General features: G+C 40.7%; 1 protein-coding gene across 1 annotated transcript in view; it reads left to right on the forward strand.

The window, feature by feature from the left end:
• Positions 1-20,390, forward strand: part of SYT6 (synaptotagmin 6) — a 165,260-nt gene that overhangs the window by 83,748 nt on the left and 61,122 nt on the right. The window contains exon 3 of the mRNA XM_078393355.1: positions 8,084-8,642. Within this exon, the coding sequence (XP_078249481.1) occupies positions 8,084-8,642 (559 nt within the window). The remainder of the gene's footprint in view (positions 1-8,083; positions 8,643-20,390) is intronic.

A 20,390-nucleotide genomic window follows, 5' to 3' on the forward strand; every position in this document is an offset into this window, starting at 1 on the left:
ATTGGGAAGCTTTTGAAAAAACACAACCTACAAACAGTATTCAGGCCCACCACAAAAATGCAACAAATAATACGGTCAGCAAAGGACAAAAGGGACCCCCCTCACCATTGCAGGAGTATACCGGATACATTGCAGTTGTGGCCAGGTATATATTGGAACCACAAAACGCAGCATTCACACCAGAATCAGAGAACATGAGAGACACTGAACATGCCCTGAAACAAGCTGGACATGAAATTCTATTTCCAAATTCTATTTCAAAACACAGAAGTACTGAACAACACCAGCAATCATTATGTTAGACTGCACAGGGAAGCCACTGAAATCCACAAACACCAGCAGAGCTACAACAAAAAAGAAGAAAGTCTAAAACTCAATAAAGCCTGGCTCCCAGCACTGAAAAATACAGCCTGCAAAAGGTCAACGAACTCTACCCAGCCACAAGGACCGGTGATCACTGCACAAAAAAGACCAGGTAACAACACCCATCAATCACAGTGACAGATAATCTCTCCCCCTTATCACAACAATACACCCACAACAAAAAGCACACTGATCACCATAATCACCCAATCCCCTGAAAAGGACGAAAGCTGATCCCACAGCTATAAATACTCAACTATCTCACAAAATTGCACCAGAGCACAGACAGAATTCTGACTCCTGTCCTCTGAAGATGCTGGCCACAGAGACTGGTGAAATGTTAGGAAGAACAACCTTCAGAACACAGCCAAACAGCCCAAAAACCTACAACAACCATTTATTATGTATATGATACAATCCTGATTTGGCCTATATTTCTTTCATATTGTGTTTATGGCCATGGCCAATAAAGACTGAGAATGGCTGCACTACAACACACTGGAATTGCTCCATAATGTTGCCAAATTTGTTTCCACCATACAGTTTGGTAAGCTAAAAATCATCATTATTACTTCCAGAGGGATAACTGTGCTTCAAGATGCTGCATAAGAATTAATGAAGAATGCTTTTACAAGTTAATAAATACTAAATAGTTACAGTAATCTGAAGAAGTAGGATCTGATCCTAAAAAACATATGTCTCAATAAAGCTGCAATTCCATGGCAAAGTACTTTTACAATTCCATATTTTACACTGCAGTGTTTGCAATGCCTTACTCTTTCTCATGCTGATGGATGTTTTTGGTCAAATATTTAAAGGACAAAAATTCTGCCAGCTCTGCTCTGACACTTACAAAGTTCATTTCAGAGTGGACGTACTTCTCAACAGGAGGATCTTGCTGCAATTTTTTTTTGTATTTATGGTACCACAGTACTATTGCTGCAACAAAATAATAGCAACACAGGCTGCACAATCAAATGATCAAAATGCTGCTTCACAATGTGATGAATGCTGGAGTTTTAGCAATTTTTGTATGTTGCCTTTAAGAAGTTTTGGCTGGGAGGGACCTTTCTGAGCTGGTGACTGTCAGTCAATCCAGCATTAACCAATTGTTCCCTCTCTGCCCCTGATTTTGAAGAGAGGCGTGCCTCTCTGCTTAAGAGTCTTTTCCCTGCTCCTTTTTAGTCAGTGGTCAGTCTGTTAGATTTGAAGTACACTCTGTATAGTCAGTAAGCAGACTATGAATCCATTAAGCTCTCTTTGTGGAATGAGTCATTTTACCACAATATTTTTTAAAATCTGTTCAGAACTGAGAGTAAACAGAACTTTTTATTATTACCAGTGTCTCACAATGAGTTACTGAGGCTGTGAGTGTCAGTTGATGAGAGCCAATACAGGGCGGTCTACTCTAGCGAAACTTGAAGCTAATTCTGCTTCTAGCCAAAATTCACACTCTGTCAAGAATAAATGTAACACACATTTCACTCACAGTGTAATTAAGGATAACGTCCCATTATATAGCTAAACAGCTATCCATGAAATCAAGAGACCTGTGAAAGTTAGTTTTAAAAGTAATTTACACTTAAAAGTAATTTGTTACACTTACATTTATAGATCTCTCCTTGCAAAAATTAGCTAATTGCCATTATAGTTACAGGCTGAAACTGAACTTTCTCATTTCTCAAGAGTACCTAAAACAGCTACATTCAAGTCATTGCAAAAAATCTGAATGCAGCAACACAATGCCCTGCACTAGCCAGCATTTGAGCGATGTGCTAATTCTCCTTCATCACTTACAGAGGCCACGCCAACATGACTATAAAAGTATCTGAACAGATGCCATCACACTGCAAAAGAAATGAAGGTTGCTGCAATAATTATATATTTGATATTAAATTTTGTTATTGGACAAAATGGACTAATTACAAGGAAATCATTATTTGTTAACAAGTTATTTCCAAGCTCTGGAAGTCAGTCATCAAACACCTGACTGTGGGCTAACTGGAAACATCTGGCAGAAAGCAAAGCAAAGCGTGCTGCTTATATATATACCGCCCCATAGCACTTCAAGCACTCTCTGGGTGGTTTACAATTTAATTATGCAGGCTACACATTGCCCCCCCCCCAAGCAAGCTGGGTACTCATTTTACCGACCTCGGAAGGATAGAAGGCTGAGTCAACCTTGAGCCGGCTACCTGGGATTTGAACCCCAGATCGTGAGCACAGTTTTAGCTGCAGTACAGCGATTTAACCACTGCGCCACGAAGAGAGTACCAGATCATTTCTGTCAACCCTTTCGGCTTTGGCAGTGGATACCTCTCTTCTAGGTGGTTGTAACAATCTCCTCCTTTTGAACACGTTCTTGATGCTTGTAAATCGTCGAGCCATTGGCATTAAAAGGCTGTTACGCTGAACTTTCAGTGGACATACACCTCCTGGCACTGGAGGATACTCCCCTGACTATATGCTGGTCTCTGCCAGAGGTCTACTAGATGGCGAACCAGATGATGGGTTACACCAGTGTCCCTTCGGGCCCTTGATCTTCACCAAAAGATTCAAATCCTGTTACTGCGACTTGACCTCATTGTGTCAAGCTGTCAATATGCTTGTGGCCACTTTAATTTTGTTAGGACTCAGGGAGTCAGGGAGACATATCAGTGACATGGCAGACTGTCAGATGGAATTACAGCCTTTTGCTCTCTTTCTTGCTTATGCAGCTCAAAGCAGGAATAATTAGATAAACGGAATTGACATATCACTCACTGCACTAGCTTAGAGGAAACTGCATCTCAGTGTTCAAGATCAGCCACTGCCTCAGGTCATTCTAGCTTCAGATGGAGGATTGATACATGAGGATTTATTACAAAGAAAGTCAGTCTCTATAGAAAGATTGGGGAACTATGAGGATCTTTTTTCCCTGGGAGGTACTGACACTAATGTCTTGCTTACACTGTCTTTTCAACTAAGAGGGGGGTGTCTTTATCCATGTTGCAATTGGGGATATGGTCAAGGATGAACAACATATATCCAGATGCTGGCATGTATTCTGCCACACAGAGGGCAGGAATTGATTCCTTTCTTTTCCATGCTTGGAAAAGTTACTTTTTGGACTGCTACTCCCAGACTCACTTGGCAGGATGGGCAGTGGTTGAGCTAGCGAGGAATGCTTGCAACTTCAATCCCCCAAAATATATTTCTCCAGCTCTGTTTTTTGCTGGTCCAGACCAAAGGCCTACCTAATTCCACATCCTGCTTACCTCTGGTAAGAGTCTTCCAAGTAAAAGCAGAAAGGCAGCAGACCTCATGTATTGTTTATCCTCCAGCACCTAGGCTTGATAATTATTGCTTCTGATAGTAAAATGCTCTACGTGGGGTTCCCTACTCTCTGACTGTAACACGCTCTACGTGGGGCTCCCTTTGAAGCTGATGTGGAAACTTCAGGTGGTGCAGAATGCAGCGGTCAGACTCCTTACCAGAGTGAGAAAATACCAACATATTTCTCCTACCCTGGCCATGCTGCACTGGCTGCCCATCCGTTTCCACATTGACTTCAAAGTGTTAATGCTTACCTATAAGGCCCTAAACAGTTTAGGACCTTGATACTTGGCAGAACACCTGCTCCCACCAAGATCTGCCTGGATGACCCACACGAGTCAGGAGGTGAGGCTGAGGAGCCTAACGCTGAGGGAGGCCTGGAAGGAAAGGACGCGAAATTGGGCCTTCTTGGCGGTGGCTCCTCGCCTCTGGAATAACCTTCCTCCGGCAATTCGTGTGGCCCCCACGCTGGGCACTTTTAAGTGACAACTAAAAACATGGATGTACATTCAGGCTTTCCCTCCTGTCAATTCTTAATTCTTTCTTTATTCTCTCTTTTTTATTTTGGGTTTATTATTGTATGTGTTATGGACCATTTGCAAAATCTTTGTGCTTTTACTGTATATATGCTTATTGGAAGCCACCCAGACTAGATGGGCGGGATATAAATCAAATAAATAAATAAATAAATAGTGAAGGTTCCATATGTCTTCATGGTTATGATTTTTTTTAGCTCCACCCCCGCAATCTGGTGCTAAGTGGCTAGGAGACTCTGGGGCAGCACCAGCCTGATCTTTCCCCTTAAAAAAAAATCTGAGATAGTGGCCATCAGCATATCTTGTGTTAGCAAATTCCATTGTTATGATTTAGTGTATGAAGCACAGGAGTAAGAAAAATTCCTAGTGCACAGTTCCACTCAATCTGCACTTAAGGGATTCCTTCTTCTAGATATAAGCTATCTGTAATGTATAGTCTCTCTCACTTAGTTATAATAAGAAAGATATCTCTATCTATTCTCTCATGAGTATTCATAATTTTTTAAATGCTATATTGTCTCTGTACCCCTGAATCACATTTTATTTAGCTTTTCTTCATTCTGAATGTGCCCCACATCCTTTGTTAATTAGGCTTTCCATTTTCTGTACATTTCAGAATGTGTAGCATTGTAGCACTCAGCTTCAATAACCATCAAACCAGCTGAAGTTTTTTTCCCCCTTCAAAAAGCAAACACTGAAGCAATAAGCTGAGTTATCTGCACAATAACAAATGGCTACCAACTTTCCCCCAATGCAAGGAAGTCCCGATAATAATATTAGGGATGGCATTTTAAAAACCACCCAGGACAAAAAAAAAATGGCAACAAGAGACAATAGGTACCCATCATGCTTGGTGGAGCAAAATGCACTGCAACTAATGGAGAGCAGAGAGATAGGTAACAAGTAGAGCCATGGCAAAAGTGAGTATTCATATAGATAAAAATACCCCCCCTGTGTGTGTGTGTGTGTGTGTGTGTGTGTGTGTGTGTGTGTGTGTGTGTGTGTGTGTGTGTGTGTGTGTGTGAGAGAGAGAGAGAGAGAGAGAGAGAGAGAGAGAGAGAGATGTACACATACACATTCTCTCTCTCACTTACACACACACACACACACACACACACACACATTCACTCTGGCACAGGTAAACATTCAGTTAGCTACTCTTTCACTCCATTGCATTCATCCTTTCTTAACTCTGCCAGAATATTTAGTGTATTCCTCTCAGTTGCTGCTTCCCTCTATGTCAGGTTTCAAAGCTGGGCAATTGGCTTATTCACTGATCTTCATTGTCTCATTTCTATCACCACTTCATACTCATTAAATGTATGTGCCCCAATGGTTCACTGAGCGAAATATTCTCTCCCCTGCTAAGGAACAGCCAATTTTATTTTAAAAGATTTATATATAGAGAGGAGGGATTTAAGCACTGTAGACTTCCAAACTTTACACAGCACAAATACCAAGCAGTAGGACTTTCTTCTGAAAGATAAAATAGATATTCCTGCCTGTCCAGATCTGTTCAAGACTGCTGACAAAGGCAACCCACTTCTCCTTTGCTAGCTGCTGTCCTTTTCTCTAGTGAACAGCCTCCAGATACAGGGAGGAGGAGATTTTCCAGTCAAACCACAGTAGCAGATCCATAGCTCTTTCCACACACAAACATAACAAGGTATAGTGACAGAACATAAACAGACTGTTTTGCTGTGCCCCTTCTGTTTCTTTCCTCTCTTGTTCATTTCAGATCTTCCTCCAATTTATTCTTTCTAGGCTCAAAGCTAAATGCAGAAGAGGCAAAAAATGGCCAGTTCTTGTCAGTGCACATGTCTCAAACACTGAAAAAAGCATGACATGATTTGAAGCCAACTGTCTTGCATTATTTTTGATCTGGAGGCAGGAGAGGCATGGCAACACTGGGGATGGAAGTCTTCTATAGAAAAGCATTTTGGTTGTCTTCTAAAATAACAGGCAGATTTAACCCACAGAGCAATCATATTTTGCCTTTAGTATGTCTTTTTAAGTTGACTCCAAAACATGATCTGTGCCTCAGCTTGGAATGGGCTGGCTAGGGATAACTTGAGGTATGGCAGCTGCTGGTCGCGTGTCATGGGACAGTGTGCCACTCACCCAAAAATGACCAGCCTCCCATGGTGACAATCCTAATCTAATACCACCAACATCACTGAATACTTCCAACATTTCCAAGTCAGGCACTCGAAAGACCATTCTTGGATAGATAAATATGCCCATCTGAATTTAAATTTCAAGTTCTTTCTGTTGTTATTAGGTTTGCCCTTTGGTTAAATAAACTGAAGTGAAATTCTTAGCTTACACTTAGGTGTTCACTAAGGGCTGAATACTCGCTGGCTGTGACATCAAGGATGCAAAAAAAGTCCCACCATCTTTTAAATTTTTATTATAAAAAATAAACTTTAAGTGTTTACTGACTAAACAATGTTTATAGTATTTTAAAAACACTGCCTAAAGCACCCGCTTTTGTCTCAGTTTTTTCATAATTTGAAGATACATCTTTTAATTCTCTCTTTCCCTCTATATGTGGCTGGAAGCATGCGTTTACATTTATTAGAAGATACATTGTCATCTTGAATGTAGCTCAAAGATACCAAAAATATTGATTGAAAGAGCAAATTAAAATATGTCCCTGTAACTTCTTTATGGTAGTATAATAACTAGGCCCATTGCAGCAACTTCAGACTGACACACTCTGTCAGACTCAGGGGAAAGACACACTTGTTTCTTAGAAAAAGACATTGTGTATGGAACCTCCATAAAGAGCAAAAAAATCTAAATGTTGTTAAATGTTTTGCTATAAACAGTAATCTAAAAGTGCTGAATTCCTTGTGTTCAACATCATCGCCATCTTCAAATTTGCTCTTCCACTGTTAGTAATTGTTCTGTTTATAGGGTTGTTGCTTCTCAAACTACAGGAATACTCCAGACTCATGACCTCATTAAAAGAGATGGATTCAGGAAGACCTAGCAGGAGTTCAGCTGTTTAATCCTAGGCATTAACCATCTGAATTCTCAGTAGGGGTTGAAGGTTTGTGAGTGAGCGGTAGAACACATGTTTTCTGTGGGGAAAGACCAAGGTTCCAAGACTGAGATTTCTAATAAGGCTCTGGTATGTCTGATATTTTCAGTATAGCTGACAGAGTAGAGAAATACTTCTGTTTGAAACCACAGCTAATCAGTATACACCAAGGTCAGCCAACCTGAGAGCCTTCCAAAAGTGTTTTACTACAACTACCATAATTCCTGACTTTTAGCCCTGGTAACTGGGAATTATGAGAATGATCGTCAAAAACCTGGAGGGGGTCAGGTTGTACATGCCTGATATAAACAATCCTAAGCCATGATACATCAGCTTTCCATTTTATGTTTTTCTCAGGAGAGAAATAGGGAATGCTGCCCTGCCCAGTTCAGAAAATAAATGAGATAAAAACATAGGGTTGGTTGGTTTGCTGATTTGGTGAAACACTTTTTATTTAGTATCAGGTAAAGGAAGACAAATGGGAAAGTCCTGGTGACGACTTGTCTCTTGGGCTATAATTTAAAGGACAGCTATTTTCATATGCTTGTGAAACATATTCTGGATTCGTGCTAGTAAAGCAGAAAAAAGGTAGTGACATCGCATACCAAAAATGTCAAGTCTTTTCACATATCTAGAGAATCTGAGCATTCTTCTTATCTGCTTTAATTTAAGATGTTGGGCTGCCCTGATCATTAAACCATTTTCGGTCCACACATGACTCTAAAAGAATGTTCCCACAGTCTACCCCAACCCCACACAAGGCCCAGCTTACAGGATGGAGCGCAGTTCATACGACACATACTCCTCCTCTTCTCTTTTGCAGGCATATTTCTTTCAAGAGGCACCTGCCCAGGCAGATGCATGTTTCCAGTGTGGACTATGGCTCCGAACTACCCCTTGCAGCAGAGCAGCCAACTTGCATTGGGCGGATCAAACCCGAGCTCTACAAACAGAAATCTGTGGACTCTGAGGATCCCAAGAAAGAGGCAGAAAAGACCTGTGGGAAAATCAATTTTACTTTGAAATATGATTATGAGAATGAGACGCTGATTGTGCAGATCCTCAAGGCTTTTGACCTGCCTGCCAAGGACCTCTGTGGCAGTTCTGATCCTTACGTCAAGATCTACCTCTTGCCAGACAGGAAACGCAAGTTCCAAACACGCGTACATAGAAAAACTCTTAACCCCACCTTTGATGAGTCCTTTCAGTTTCCTGTACCCTATGAAGAGCTGACTGACCGGAAACTCCACCTTAGTGTCTTTGACTTTGACAGGTTTTCCCGGCATGATATGATTGGCGAAGTGATCTTAGAGAACCTTTTTGAAGCTTCAGATCTTTCTAGGGAGACCTCCATCTGGAAGGATATTCAGTACGCCACAACTGTGAGTACCCACTGTAGCCATTTGTGCAGAAAAGAAATTACAAACCATTGCTGGGAATAATTTGAAGTAGAGATGTTTGTTTGTGTTTTTGGACTACATTTCCCAGAGTTCCCAAGGCATACATGCTCAGACCTGTAGTCTGACCTGCACCGGTGACATGACTCTGTCCATAGGCCATGGTAAACTCTGAAGCAAGAGCTTTCATGCAAGCAGAGTAGATGGTACTTTGTTTTTGGAAGTTTGCCTTATACTCTCCCTTTCTTCATGATTTTTTAAAAGACAGCAAACAGTTCTACTTTGTCACATTATATTCCATATTCAAGAAAAAATGGCATGAGGATATAATAACCCCAAACTAGTAATTATAATTGCATATCATTTTTTAAATGGGATGTCCATGCCTAAAACTGAATTCCACCAGCACCCAGCACATTATTAAGCATGCATGAAGTACTGGTCAAATTCAGCACCAAAACCTGCATCTCTTTCAGACCCTGGAAACATTTCTTTTTTGATGTGGTACAATACAGACCTAGGCAGGATTATAGACCAGGATTAGATTCAGGTTTCAACTGTCTTGCATTTTAAATAAAACTTCCAATGCGCATTAAATATTGCAACCATAAAACCTATATATGTGCTTATTTTTAAAAATGCTGAAGCTACTAGAATCTGTATAGTTACAGGCTATTTTTGAGCTCCTCATTACTATTGAAATCCCCAAATCCTCCTGTTTGCAGTTGAGGAAAACCAATCTTAACAGAGAATGGTCTTCTCTTCTATCTGTTTGAAGAAGAGAGAGGAAATTTCACTTTCCTGGAAAGGCAGCTCCCATTTTTAGTCAACATGGTCAATGGCTATGTTAGCTGAGGTATTCTTGGGCTTGTCATCCAGATAAGACATTCTTCCCATCATAGGTTTAATGGTGCATTTTCTGATTCAGCTACTCCAGCTTCTCTCTCAAAATACATTGGTTTGGATCCAAATAGAGTTGGCTGTAAAATAGACTCATTGAAAACAATGGTTCTAAATGTTAGTCTACATTGGGGTTGGGCAACTTTGCAGGATCTGGGCACCAGTTTGCAGAAACTGGGCTGTAGGACCAATAGGCACATATAGTTTATAGTACATTTGTTGTGCATCCTGAATTGGGTAATACATATCCAAATCTATAGTTATGTATGTATATATTTATGCTAGTGTGACTACATTTGGCTGCAATCATCTGTGCCTGAGAATCCTTTTTGAATGTGTCCCATTATTTGGTTTAGAAGCCTACCTCACCAAAACACCACCTACAAACATGCACCTCTTTACAAGAATGTATCACAACTAACCCCATTCATGGATTGCTGCCTTGTTGTGGCAAAGGGACTTGAGTAATTCAGAGAAGCTATGGGCTATGCTGTGCAGGGACATCCAAGACAGATAGGTCATAGTGCAGAGTTCTGACTAAACGTGATCCACCTGGAGCAGGAACTGGCAAGCCACTCCAGTATCTTTGCCAAGAAAGCCCCATGACCAGAAACAAAAGGCTAAAAGATATGATGCTGGAAGATGGGACCCTCAGGTTGGAAGGCGTCCAACATTCTACTGAGGAAGAGTGGAGGACAAGTACAGGTAGCTCCAGAGCTAATGAAGTGGTTGGGCCAAAGCCGAAAGGACACTCAGCTGTGGATGTGCCTGCAAGTGAGAGCAAAGTCTGATGCTGCAAAGAAAAATACTGCATAGGAACCTGGAATGTAAGATCTATGAACCTTGGTAAGCTGGATGTGGTCAAACAGGTGATGGCAAGAATAAACATTGACATCCTGGGCATCAGTGAACTAAAATGGACAGGAATGGGCAAATTCAATTCAGACGATTACCATATCTACTACTGTGGGCAAATGATAGAATGATTGCAATACGAATCCAAGGCAGACCTTTCAACATCACAGTAATCCAAGTTTATGCACCAACCACCCATGCTGATAAGGCTGAAATTGACCAATTCTATGAAGACTTACAACACCTTCTAGAACTGACACCGAAGAAAGATGTTCTTCTCATTCTAAGGGATTGGAATGCTAAAGTAGGGAGTCAAGAGATAAAAGGAACAACAGGTAAGTTTGGCCTTGGAGTTCAAAATGAAGCAGGGCAAAGGCTAATAGAGTTTTCGTTGTTGTGGGTTTTTTGGGCTCTTAGGACATGTTCTGAAAGTTGTTCTTCCTAACGTTTTGCCAGTTTCTGTGGCCAGCATCTTCAGAGGACAGCATTCTGTGCTCTGGTGCAGTTTGTTTGGGAGTTGAGTATTTATGGCTGTGAGATCAGCTTCTGTCCTTTTCAGGAGATGGGTGATTATGGTGATCAGTATCCATTCTGAAGGAAATTAGCTCTGAGTGCTTACTGGAATGACAGATCCTGAAGCTGAGGCGTCAATACTTTGGCCATCTCATGAAAAGAAAAATCTCCCTGGAAAAGACCATGATGTTGGGAAAGAGTGAAAGTAAGAGGAGAAGGGGACAATGGAGGATGGGATGGTTGGACAGTGCCATCAAAGCTACCAACACGAAATTGACCAAACTCCGGGAGGCAGAAGGAGACAGGAGGGCCTGGCATGCTCTGGTCCATGGGGTCATGAAGAGTCGGACATGACTTAATGACTAAACAGCAACAACAATCACAACTAACCACAACTAAGGAGAAATACCAACTTGTATTGTTATGGCTTGAAAAAGTAGAAGCCCCTTACCCCAGCAGCAGTTTAAAAGCTGCTATGGGAGCAAAAAGACCTGGACCAATTCAAATCAGCCTTTTAAGTTGTGCCATCAGTAAAAAAATTCTTCAGGTTCATCTTTTTTATAAGTGGAGCAAATCCTGTGGTATTTGACCAAGTAGTCACACTCATAGATTCTGATTTGCTGCAGCAATCACAATCATATGAGAGCATTTTGCTTTGTCCCAGAATAGAATGTGATTATTTCTGATGACACCTTAGACTATTCCATTCCAGATCTTATACAAATTGGCCCACATTTATTTATTTATTTATTGCGTATATACCCCACCTATCTAGTCGAATGACCACTCTAGGCAGCTTCCAACATATATAACAATATATAAAATATATAAAACAAATTTTAAACATCAATAGTCAGGAGCATGCAGCCCTTTTTGAGAGGAGTAAATTGTACTGTAGGCAATAAAATTGTTCCACCTCCCTGAAACAGTTACCGGCAACTTGCAGTCCTAAAAAGGGGAATGGTCAGACAAGAGGCCACCTTGCACCATGGCCAACCAGTTGTCTGTGGGAAGCCAAGGACCTTAGACAATAAAGTGTTCCCACTCATATTCCCCTATGTGGTATTCAGTTGCATCTAATATGAGAAGTAACTAGTAATCATGAGTAATAGCCACTGATAGTCTTATCTTCCATGAGTCTATATAATCCTTTCTGAAATTGTACCAACTGATTGGCCAACACTTTCTTGTGATGGGGAGTCGCAGACTCTTGACTGGTTTAAAGTTCAAGCCTTTAGAGCTTTAAAACTGATAATTAGCTAAGAAATGGGTCAGCAGCTAGTCTAGCTCAGTCACAGAGAAGTCATGCATGACAAAGCACTGGTCAGAACCTCTGCTGCAGTATTTTGCACCACATAGTGTTTCTAAATATGTTCCAGAGGTATTTCCACACAAACTCTTAGTCCTTCATGGTGGACTATAGGAATTAAACTATAGGAATTACATCATATATGCATCTATATCTATATCCATTCACATATTTAAACAATATATGTACACTCATTGCTGACTGCTATCTTCTTTTGCTTTCTTTATTTGGTGCATTCTCTCTCCTGGGGAGAGTATGGAAGAAGTAGCCCTAACCTTTAGCCATCCCTCTTCAAGGTGACAACTTGCACATCACTGTTGCTGGGTTTGTTCTGATGGTAAAAAAAAGAGAGAAGAAGCTGGGAGTGATTTTCCTCCCCAGCAGCAATGCTACCCCATCCTCACCTACTGTTAGTCCAGAGAAAAAGGGAAGTGTCCACTGGCGTCAATGGAAGTTTCATTTCTGGGGCCAGTAGCAGTTTCAGAAGAAGAAGAAGAAGAAGAGGGGACTGATTTTCATTTGCATAGTGTCAAGGCAGGAAAGGGTAATGGTTTACAGTATATGATTTTTTCCCCACTCAATGTGATTTTATCGGTTTTTATTCTTTTAAAAGTTTGTAAGCACTTTGAGAGGTATATTTTATTGCAAAAGTGGGGGAGTAACTGTAATTAACTTGCTAGCTAACTGACTAACTAACTAATACACACCTACACCCTCAAACCCTAGTCTTGGCTAGAGATGGGAAGGCCTGGGGGTGGGGAAAAACAGGGAAAAAACAGTTTTATATGGCTTCAAAATCTCCAGAAATTTTACATCTCTAGTCTTGGCAAATATGGAGGGCCCCTACAGCACCTACAAATATTAAAAACAACAAATATAACTTATCTAGTTTGACCCTGTAGGTTTGACCCTCTAGGTTTAGAGTCAGATGTGGATTGGCTTATTTGCCAAGCTGGTGGTGAAGAAGGCAAAATGGCTGGCTCAGAGTTTGTGCTGTTTATTCATTAGCTCTACTGTGGTCTTTGGCCGCTCAAATGTTCTCCTGTTGCTTTGATGTCTCCCACCTTGCTAATATCCCAAGAAATTATTTGCAGCCCTGGAATCCCTTCACTACCATTACTCTTTAGCCATTACCGTGAAATAGATTGCTTTCCCCACTTTAATAAGGCCCTCTGATTTCCCTGTATCCTCACCTCTAAATTTTTCTTACCTAATCAGTCCTGGAATGGAGTTGATCAGGTTGCTTTGTAGCGTGACTTGGAGAATAATTTCAATCTATTTCTTTTAAAAGGCTTTTCCTACCACATCTTTCTTCTTTAGAAGAGTTTGAACAGATTTGCCTCAAATGAAGAGTCGTGGAATTTGTGAAATTGATTTTCCTCCTAGAGGTGCAGAGCCTGCAAACTGCCTTGACTTTCCCAGCTGTCTGGGGAAAAGTTTTAATACGTTGGTTGGTGAGAAATTATTACAGTACAGTGGGGGTATAGGGCAGGTACCGAGCATGTAATTAGTCTTGGAAGGCTCATTATCTGAAGGGTTTTCTTACTTTTTTGCCCCTTGAAACCTATATGCTGTACTTACCCCCACAAGCAGCACTGTCGTTGCTATGCTTTGAGCGCAGGTACTCATTACTCCAATGCAAAGCTCCCCATTTATCATTCTGATGGCTTAACTGTCGCCCATGGTTTGCTAACATTTCTGTAATATTGTAGTGATTGCTAACAGCCCAGGAAACAGCAGGATATTTAAGCAGATGCTGTTAATTTGACCAACCCAGTTTGTTTCAGCAGCCACCTTCCTAATCGACCTCATAAATATGCAGTAAGTCTTAGTCAGACCTCACCCAAGGATACTAATGCTTGCTCCTAATGAAGTTCTTAATCACTCCTCCTTAGAACACCATGGACAAGGAAGTTAAATCTAATTTTTTCTAACACTGTTTCTGAGACGTTGCTTCCAGCAAAAAGGTATAAAAATGGCAAATTGAAAAATGGAGGCTAACTATAGAAAGTTGTTGTGTATATTTTGGGTAGGAGGTGTGTTCTTATGCCCCTTCTCTGCAGTGCCTCTCAGCCCCATCCAGAATAGCTAATGAACAGAAGTGATAGGAACTATAGTCTAACAATGTCTGGATGGGGCTGTTGGACCATAATTCCCCCTTCCTGCTCTAATTCATAATAATAATCATTGAATGCTGCCTCCTCACTTCTGATTCATGGTGACTCTTTCCAGAGTTTTCTAGGTAGCGAGTATTCAAAAATGGACCATTCTTTTCTTCTGGGGTCATCCTAGGACTATGCAGCTTTTCCAGGCTTGCTCTTCTCCTTGGACACATGGTAGATGGAATCAAAGTCACAACCTCTGCTTCCATAGCCAGATACCTATCTAACTGAGCTTTTTGACCAGCATATGCTGTGATTAAATTCCTTGTTGTGCCTTTCCAGATAACATAGTTTTCCAAATGATTTTGTTTTTGCTAGTGGAATGCAGAACATTAATAGGTCTTCCCTTCCCAGTTTCCATTCTGAGTACTCCAAATGAACTGCTGTTTTAAGTGTACAAAATAGCTAGCTGGCTGGATAGCTCAATGGGATAGGGATCTGTTGCAGACCAAGAGGTTGGGCATTCAATTTCCCACTGCACCTCATGTGAACATAGCCAGCCTATGTGGCCTTGAGCAAGTTTCACAGTCTTGAGATGCCTCCAGAAGAAGAGAATGGTAAACCACTTGTAAGCACATTCTACCGAGAAAACCCTGAACAGGGTCTCCCTAAGTCAGAATTGACTTGACAGCATGTGCACATGCATACATGCCCACACACATGGTTTGTTGTTGTTGTTTAGACATTAAGTTATGTCCAACTCTTCGTGACTCCATGGACCAGAGCACACCAGGCCCTCCTGTCTTCCACTGCATCCCAGAATTTGGTCAAATTCATGTTGGTAGCTTTGATGACACGTCCAACCACCTTGTCCTCTGTCATTCCCTTCTCCTCTTGCCTTCACTCTTTCCCAACATCAGGGTCTTTTCCAAGGAGTCTTCTCTTCTAGTGAGATGGCCAAACTATTGGAGCCTCAGCTTCAGGATCTGTCCTTCCAGTGAGCACGCAGGGTTGATTTCCTTCACAATGGATAGGTTTGTTCTCCTTGCAGTCCAGGGGACTCTCAAGAGCCTCCTCCAGCACTACAATTCAAAAGCATCCATTCTTTGGCAGTCAGCTTTCTTCCAGCTGTCACGTCCATACATCACTACTGGAAAAAGCATAGATTTGACTATGCGGACTTATGTCAGCAAGGTGATGTCTCTGCTTTTTAAGATGCTGTCTAGGTTTTGTCATCGCTTTCCTCCCAAGAAGCAGGTGCCTTTCAATTTCATGGCTGCTGTCACCCTCTGCAGTGATCATGGAGCCCAAGAAAGTAACATCTGTCACTGCCTCCATATCTTCCCCTTCTATTTGCCAGGAGGTGATGGGACCAGTGGCCATGATCTTCGTTTTTTTGATGTTGAGCATCAGACCATTTTTTTGCACTATCTTCTCTCACCCTCATTAAGAAGTTCTTTAATTCCTCCTCACTTTCTACCATCAGAGTGGTACTGTATCATCTGCATATCTGAGTTTGTTGATATTTCTTCTGGCAATCTTAATTCTGGCTTGGGATTCCTCCAGTCCGGCCTTTCGCATGAACACATATGGTAGCTATGCCATTTATGACGACAGGGCAACTGGGGCTTTGTCCCATGGTATCAAAATTTAAAGGGCACCAAAAACCTTAGAGGTGAATTAATGGATGAGTGTTATGGTGATGACAAATGTTGACCCTAAAACTTAAGGGGGAGGTGCAAGAGAGAACATAGACAGCGTTTAAAAGCCAACTTTTCGGCTACAGTTTCACATTGCATTTCTTGGACAATCAGCTGCTGTGCCTTCAAAGAACATTTCCCAGTCAAACCTACATTAACTATAACAAGCACATACAGCTTGTATATCAAGCAGAGCCTTTTGTGAAGCCTCCCTAGTGTGGTGGTCAACTTAATCAGATAGTGTTTCATGTTTCTTCATTGTCAGCTGGGCTGTGCCCAAGTGAGTAGATCAGATAACTTGGGATTAATTGATAGTAGTATTACTACTGCAAGGAGCAAAGTAAATTGCTGCAGAGGAGCTTAGCATCTCTACTATGATCAGCATGAGAAACTGTGCAGGGTATATTCCAAACATGCTGTTCAGCAAGCACAAATGAGAAGGCTTAAATTCCGAATCAGTTGCTAACCTAATTCTGCTGACTGGCTTTCCAAGCCATTTTTCATCTCATACTGGAATTCATGTTGGGGAACGAGCAACAGCCTTTTACGGGCCTGACTATACATTCCTGATAGCTTGTCATTAGAAGCTGAAATCCATTACTGTTCCAGAGATATAATCCAGACAGATCTTTATAAGTGAGGAATCATGCAAAACCCATGCTTACCTCTACATAGATAATTAAACACACATCACAAAACAAAGCAAGCTAATTTGCAAACCACAGGGTGACTATAGCATAACCATTATTCCCCACTATGTGGGTCCCCATGTTTAGGGGCTTGTGGCACCAGTCATCACTATGCAGCAAGGAAGCTGGTGTAGTAAACACCAAGCTTTATTCCCACACTATGTGCAGCAGACCAATTGACTTCACTTGAGTTTCTGTTTTCAATGTTCCATTCTCCCTGAGGTCCAAGTCTTAGGTGGCAGGTCAGTTGAGACTCACAACCTTCCTGCTCAGTCCACGTCTCCTACATAGTTCTCTTCGCCCCTAGTCCTATAGTGCCCCTGTTCCTTCTCACTCTTAACACCGAGGTCTTTTTGAAGCTGCATCAGTCTTCTCCAGTGCCATAGTTGGGAGCAGAGTTGGGGTTGATCCAGCTGGATCTGGGCTAGGAAGTGCCTATTTCTTCTACCATACCCACATTTCATACTGTCTACAGACACTATCCAAAGAAGAACAGTATCTGATTTTGCTACAGCAGAACACACATTCTTCCAATGAAAATCACACGTGTGCACACAGATATACATAAAATCTATTAACTTAATATATCTTCTTATATTTATTAACTTAATATACCTGTCTGTATATAACAAAAGTTTATTCCCCTTCCTGATATATCCCAAAAAGGCCTAAACCTAATGTAATATTTCCCTGTTTGTTTGCTTAATGTCATTTACAGGCAACCTTTGTCCCAATGAGGGACTCATAGTGTACTAATATAATGCATTAGTCCCTGTTAATTTATAATATATCAGTTTATAAATTTGCTAGTCCTAAATCTTATTCCTAAATATATTAAGTCATAAACTGTGGTTTATGGATTGCACACTCATGGAATATGATGGTATGAAAATGATGCACTTATTATCAAGATCACTCAGAAAACTCTCAGTCCAACCATATTGGCCTTGCCCAGATTTTAACTTTTGTAAACAATTTGGGCTTCGGTTAATCTAATGAATGATAAATTAATATCCAGATATGTTAAGCAGATTTACAACTTATCTGTAGCATGTTAATTATCTACTTCCTGATGTAGTAGCATTCCTTTTAACTGTTCTACAGTGTGCTTACTACAATCTTGCCATTCTGGCTTCTTTTGTAAGAAACAGCTGTTTTTATATAAACATTCATTCAAATGAAAAATAAGATTTTTGCAATGCAGTATGAGATGTGAGGTAGACACAGGCCAAAAACAGACATTAGAGTTAGCCTGGGACTGGAAGGAGGAAACTCTTTACTTAGGTGAGCATCTGGATGTCAAAGCCTAAACTTCTCTCACTAGGATTATGCAGATTAGCTTGCTTTATCCTGTGATTGATCTTTAGGACTTAAGCACAGGATTTCTTTGAAGTCTAATTTTGCAAATGAGGAAAAACTACCTCAGTCACCTTACTTCATCCTTCAGTTCTAATTACAGGGCATTTATTTCATCTGTGTCTTGACCTGCTAGAGCAGAAATAATTAATCACGCATAGGGTATGAATACACTGGAGTTTTATTGCAATTTGATTCCAGGCTGTATCACATTTGAAACTGCAGTCAGTGTTCACACAGGGGCTGAGGATTGATTCAGAAGTTCATAATTCACACTGGATGCAATGCAATTGTATTCCTTCCCACAATTTCTCCTTCTTTCCTTCCACCTCTGCCGATCCTTTTTTCCTCTGGTCCTACCTTTGCCAATCTGGCAGGGAACTGACGGGGGCATAAATACAGGAAATAATAATGATGATGACCTAATGATAAGGTGATGGGATGATCTAGAGCTAATCTCATATATATAAGAGTTTTTTAAAAAATCAAAGGACAATCTGGGAAGAGGAAAGAATATGGGGATATGTCTCCTTGATCCTGAACACCATGCCACAACTGCCTACATCACTGGAACACCACCTACAGACATGCCACCCATCTTTACAAGTATGTATCACAACTAATCACACAGGAAAAAAAACCTGTTTGAATCATTCCAGCTTGAAAAAGTAGAAGCCCCTCAGTGGCAGTGGGGGGAAAGCCACTTTGAGAGTAAAAAGTGCTGGACCAATTCAAATCAGACTTTCTGTCATGAGGTCTGTAAAAATACTTTGAATTCACCTATTTTAGAAGTTGAGCAATTCTTGTGGTATTTGACCATGGAGTCGCAGCCAGACTGAGGTTTGTAGCCATCTTGCTTAAAACAGCCTGCCATTGCCACTTTCTTCCATGCTTTTATTTATTTATTGTTTATTTAAAGTATTTTTATCCTGCCTTTCTCCTTGCCTTGCTGTGAATTCATATGATTTTTTAAAAATTGCTAGCAAATATCAGTATGAATGACAAAATATGGAGGGAGAACTGCATTACTGCCTGAACATAATATGAATCTCTATATTCTACATTCACTGCATTCTCCTACAGAAAATTATCAACAGAGGAGGCAAAAGGAAGGTTAGGCCCTTGTGTAAATGTTGTCCTTAAATGTTGCACATCTTGACCACAGGAATTGGATCCTATCTTTGATCCTAAATGGGTTCAACAGGATTTTCCAGTATAAAAATAATCATTTCATAACGGCACTCAACAAAAACATAAGATAAATGCAGCAAACACACAGCTAAACAGCAGATAAAATTCATGTAACTGGTTTTTCTTGTAATCGAACCCGACAACTTGGTTATGCCAGTGTATAAATGCCATGAACAACAACAAAAAAACTCCTATATGACAGGACAGATACTTGTCTGATACCAAGGAGGACAATGACCATTCATTTATAGTGTATAAAACTAAAGACACTGCAGAGATGAAAGTTAATAAATTTCTTCAAGTGATTTTCCTCCACTCCCACATCTCCTGGCAGACTTCACCCCTAGTCCTCAATGTCGCTAACAGCATACTGTACTTTTTAAATCTTCTCAGAGAACTGAATGGAAACCATTGAAATCCAGGAATGCTTCCATCTGTATAAATTCTTTTTTGTGTCCTTTTCTTAGTCACAACAGGTTGTGACACTGAGAACAGGAAAAAGAAACAGAATCTTAGAAGTGTATCTTACATGTATCTTTAAAGTTCTACCTTATATCTTCTATCAAATCTCTGCATATCTGGGAGTCTCAATGAACTCAGCAGACCTTGCTTTTGTTCAGAAACGCACAAGATTGTTCTGTAAAGCTATAAACGGGTTTTAGACTTCATATGTATCTCTTCATATTATTCTAATCTCATAAGATCAGTCCAGTAGCATCTCCTGGGAACATTTTGGGGCTGTTGCATAGGTCCCCTCTAGACGTATGGCAAGGGTGAATTTGATTGGTCGGCCCTTCTCAGAAGTCACTGCTCTGGGCTGCTTGGAACTTCAATAGCTGAATATTGTAATCTTTACTTCTGCCTTTTGCAATTCCTGTGACTCTGTTCTGTGGACATTTACTTGGGACAAAGACTGCCCGGCTCAGGGACTGCCACTCAAAGCATCTGGATTTATTTATTTCTAAAAAAATGGCCAATGCATTTTGAAAAATTCCATAATTCTTTTGTCAGGGCAGCTAAGTCAAGAGTTTGTGCTCTCTGCCAATAACTGAAAAAAGGAGTCACAATTGGTCTGCCCCGACAAAGGAATTATGGAACTTTCAAAAAATGTGCTGAAC

Source organism: Pogona vitticeps, chromosome 4, assembly GCF_051106095.1.
Source record: "Pogona vitticeps strain Pit_001003342236 chromosome 4, PviZW2.1, whole genome shotgun sequence".
NCBI classification, from domain to species: domain Eukaryota; kingdom Metazoa; phylum Chordata; class Lepidosauria; order Squamata; family Agamidae; genus Pogona; species Pogona vitticeps.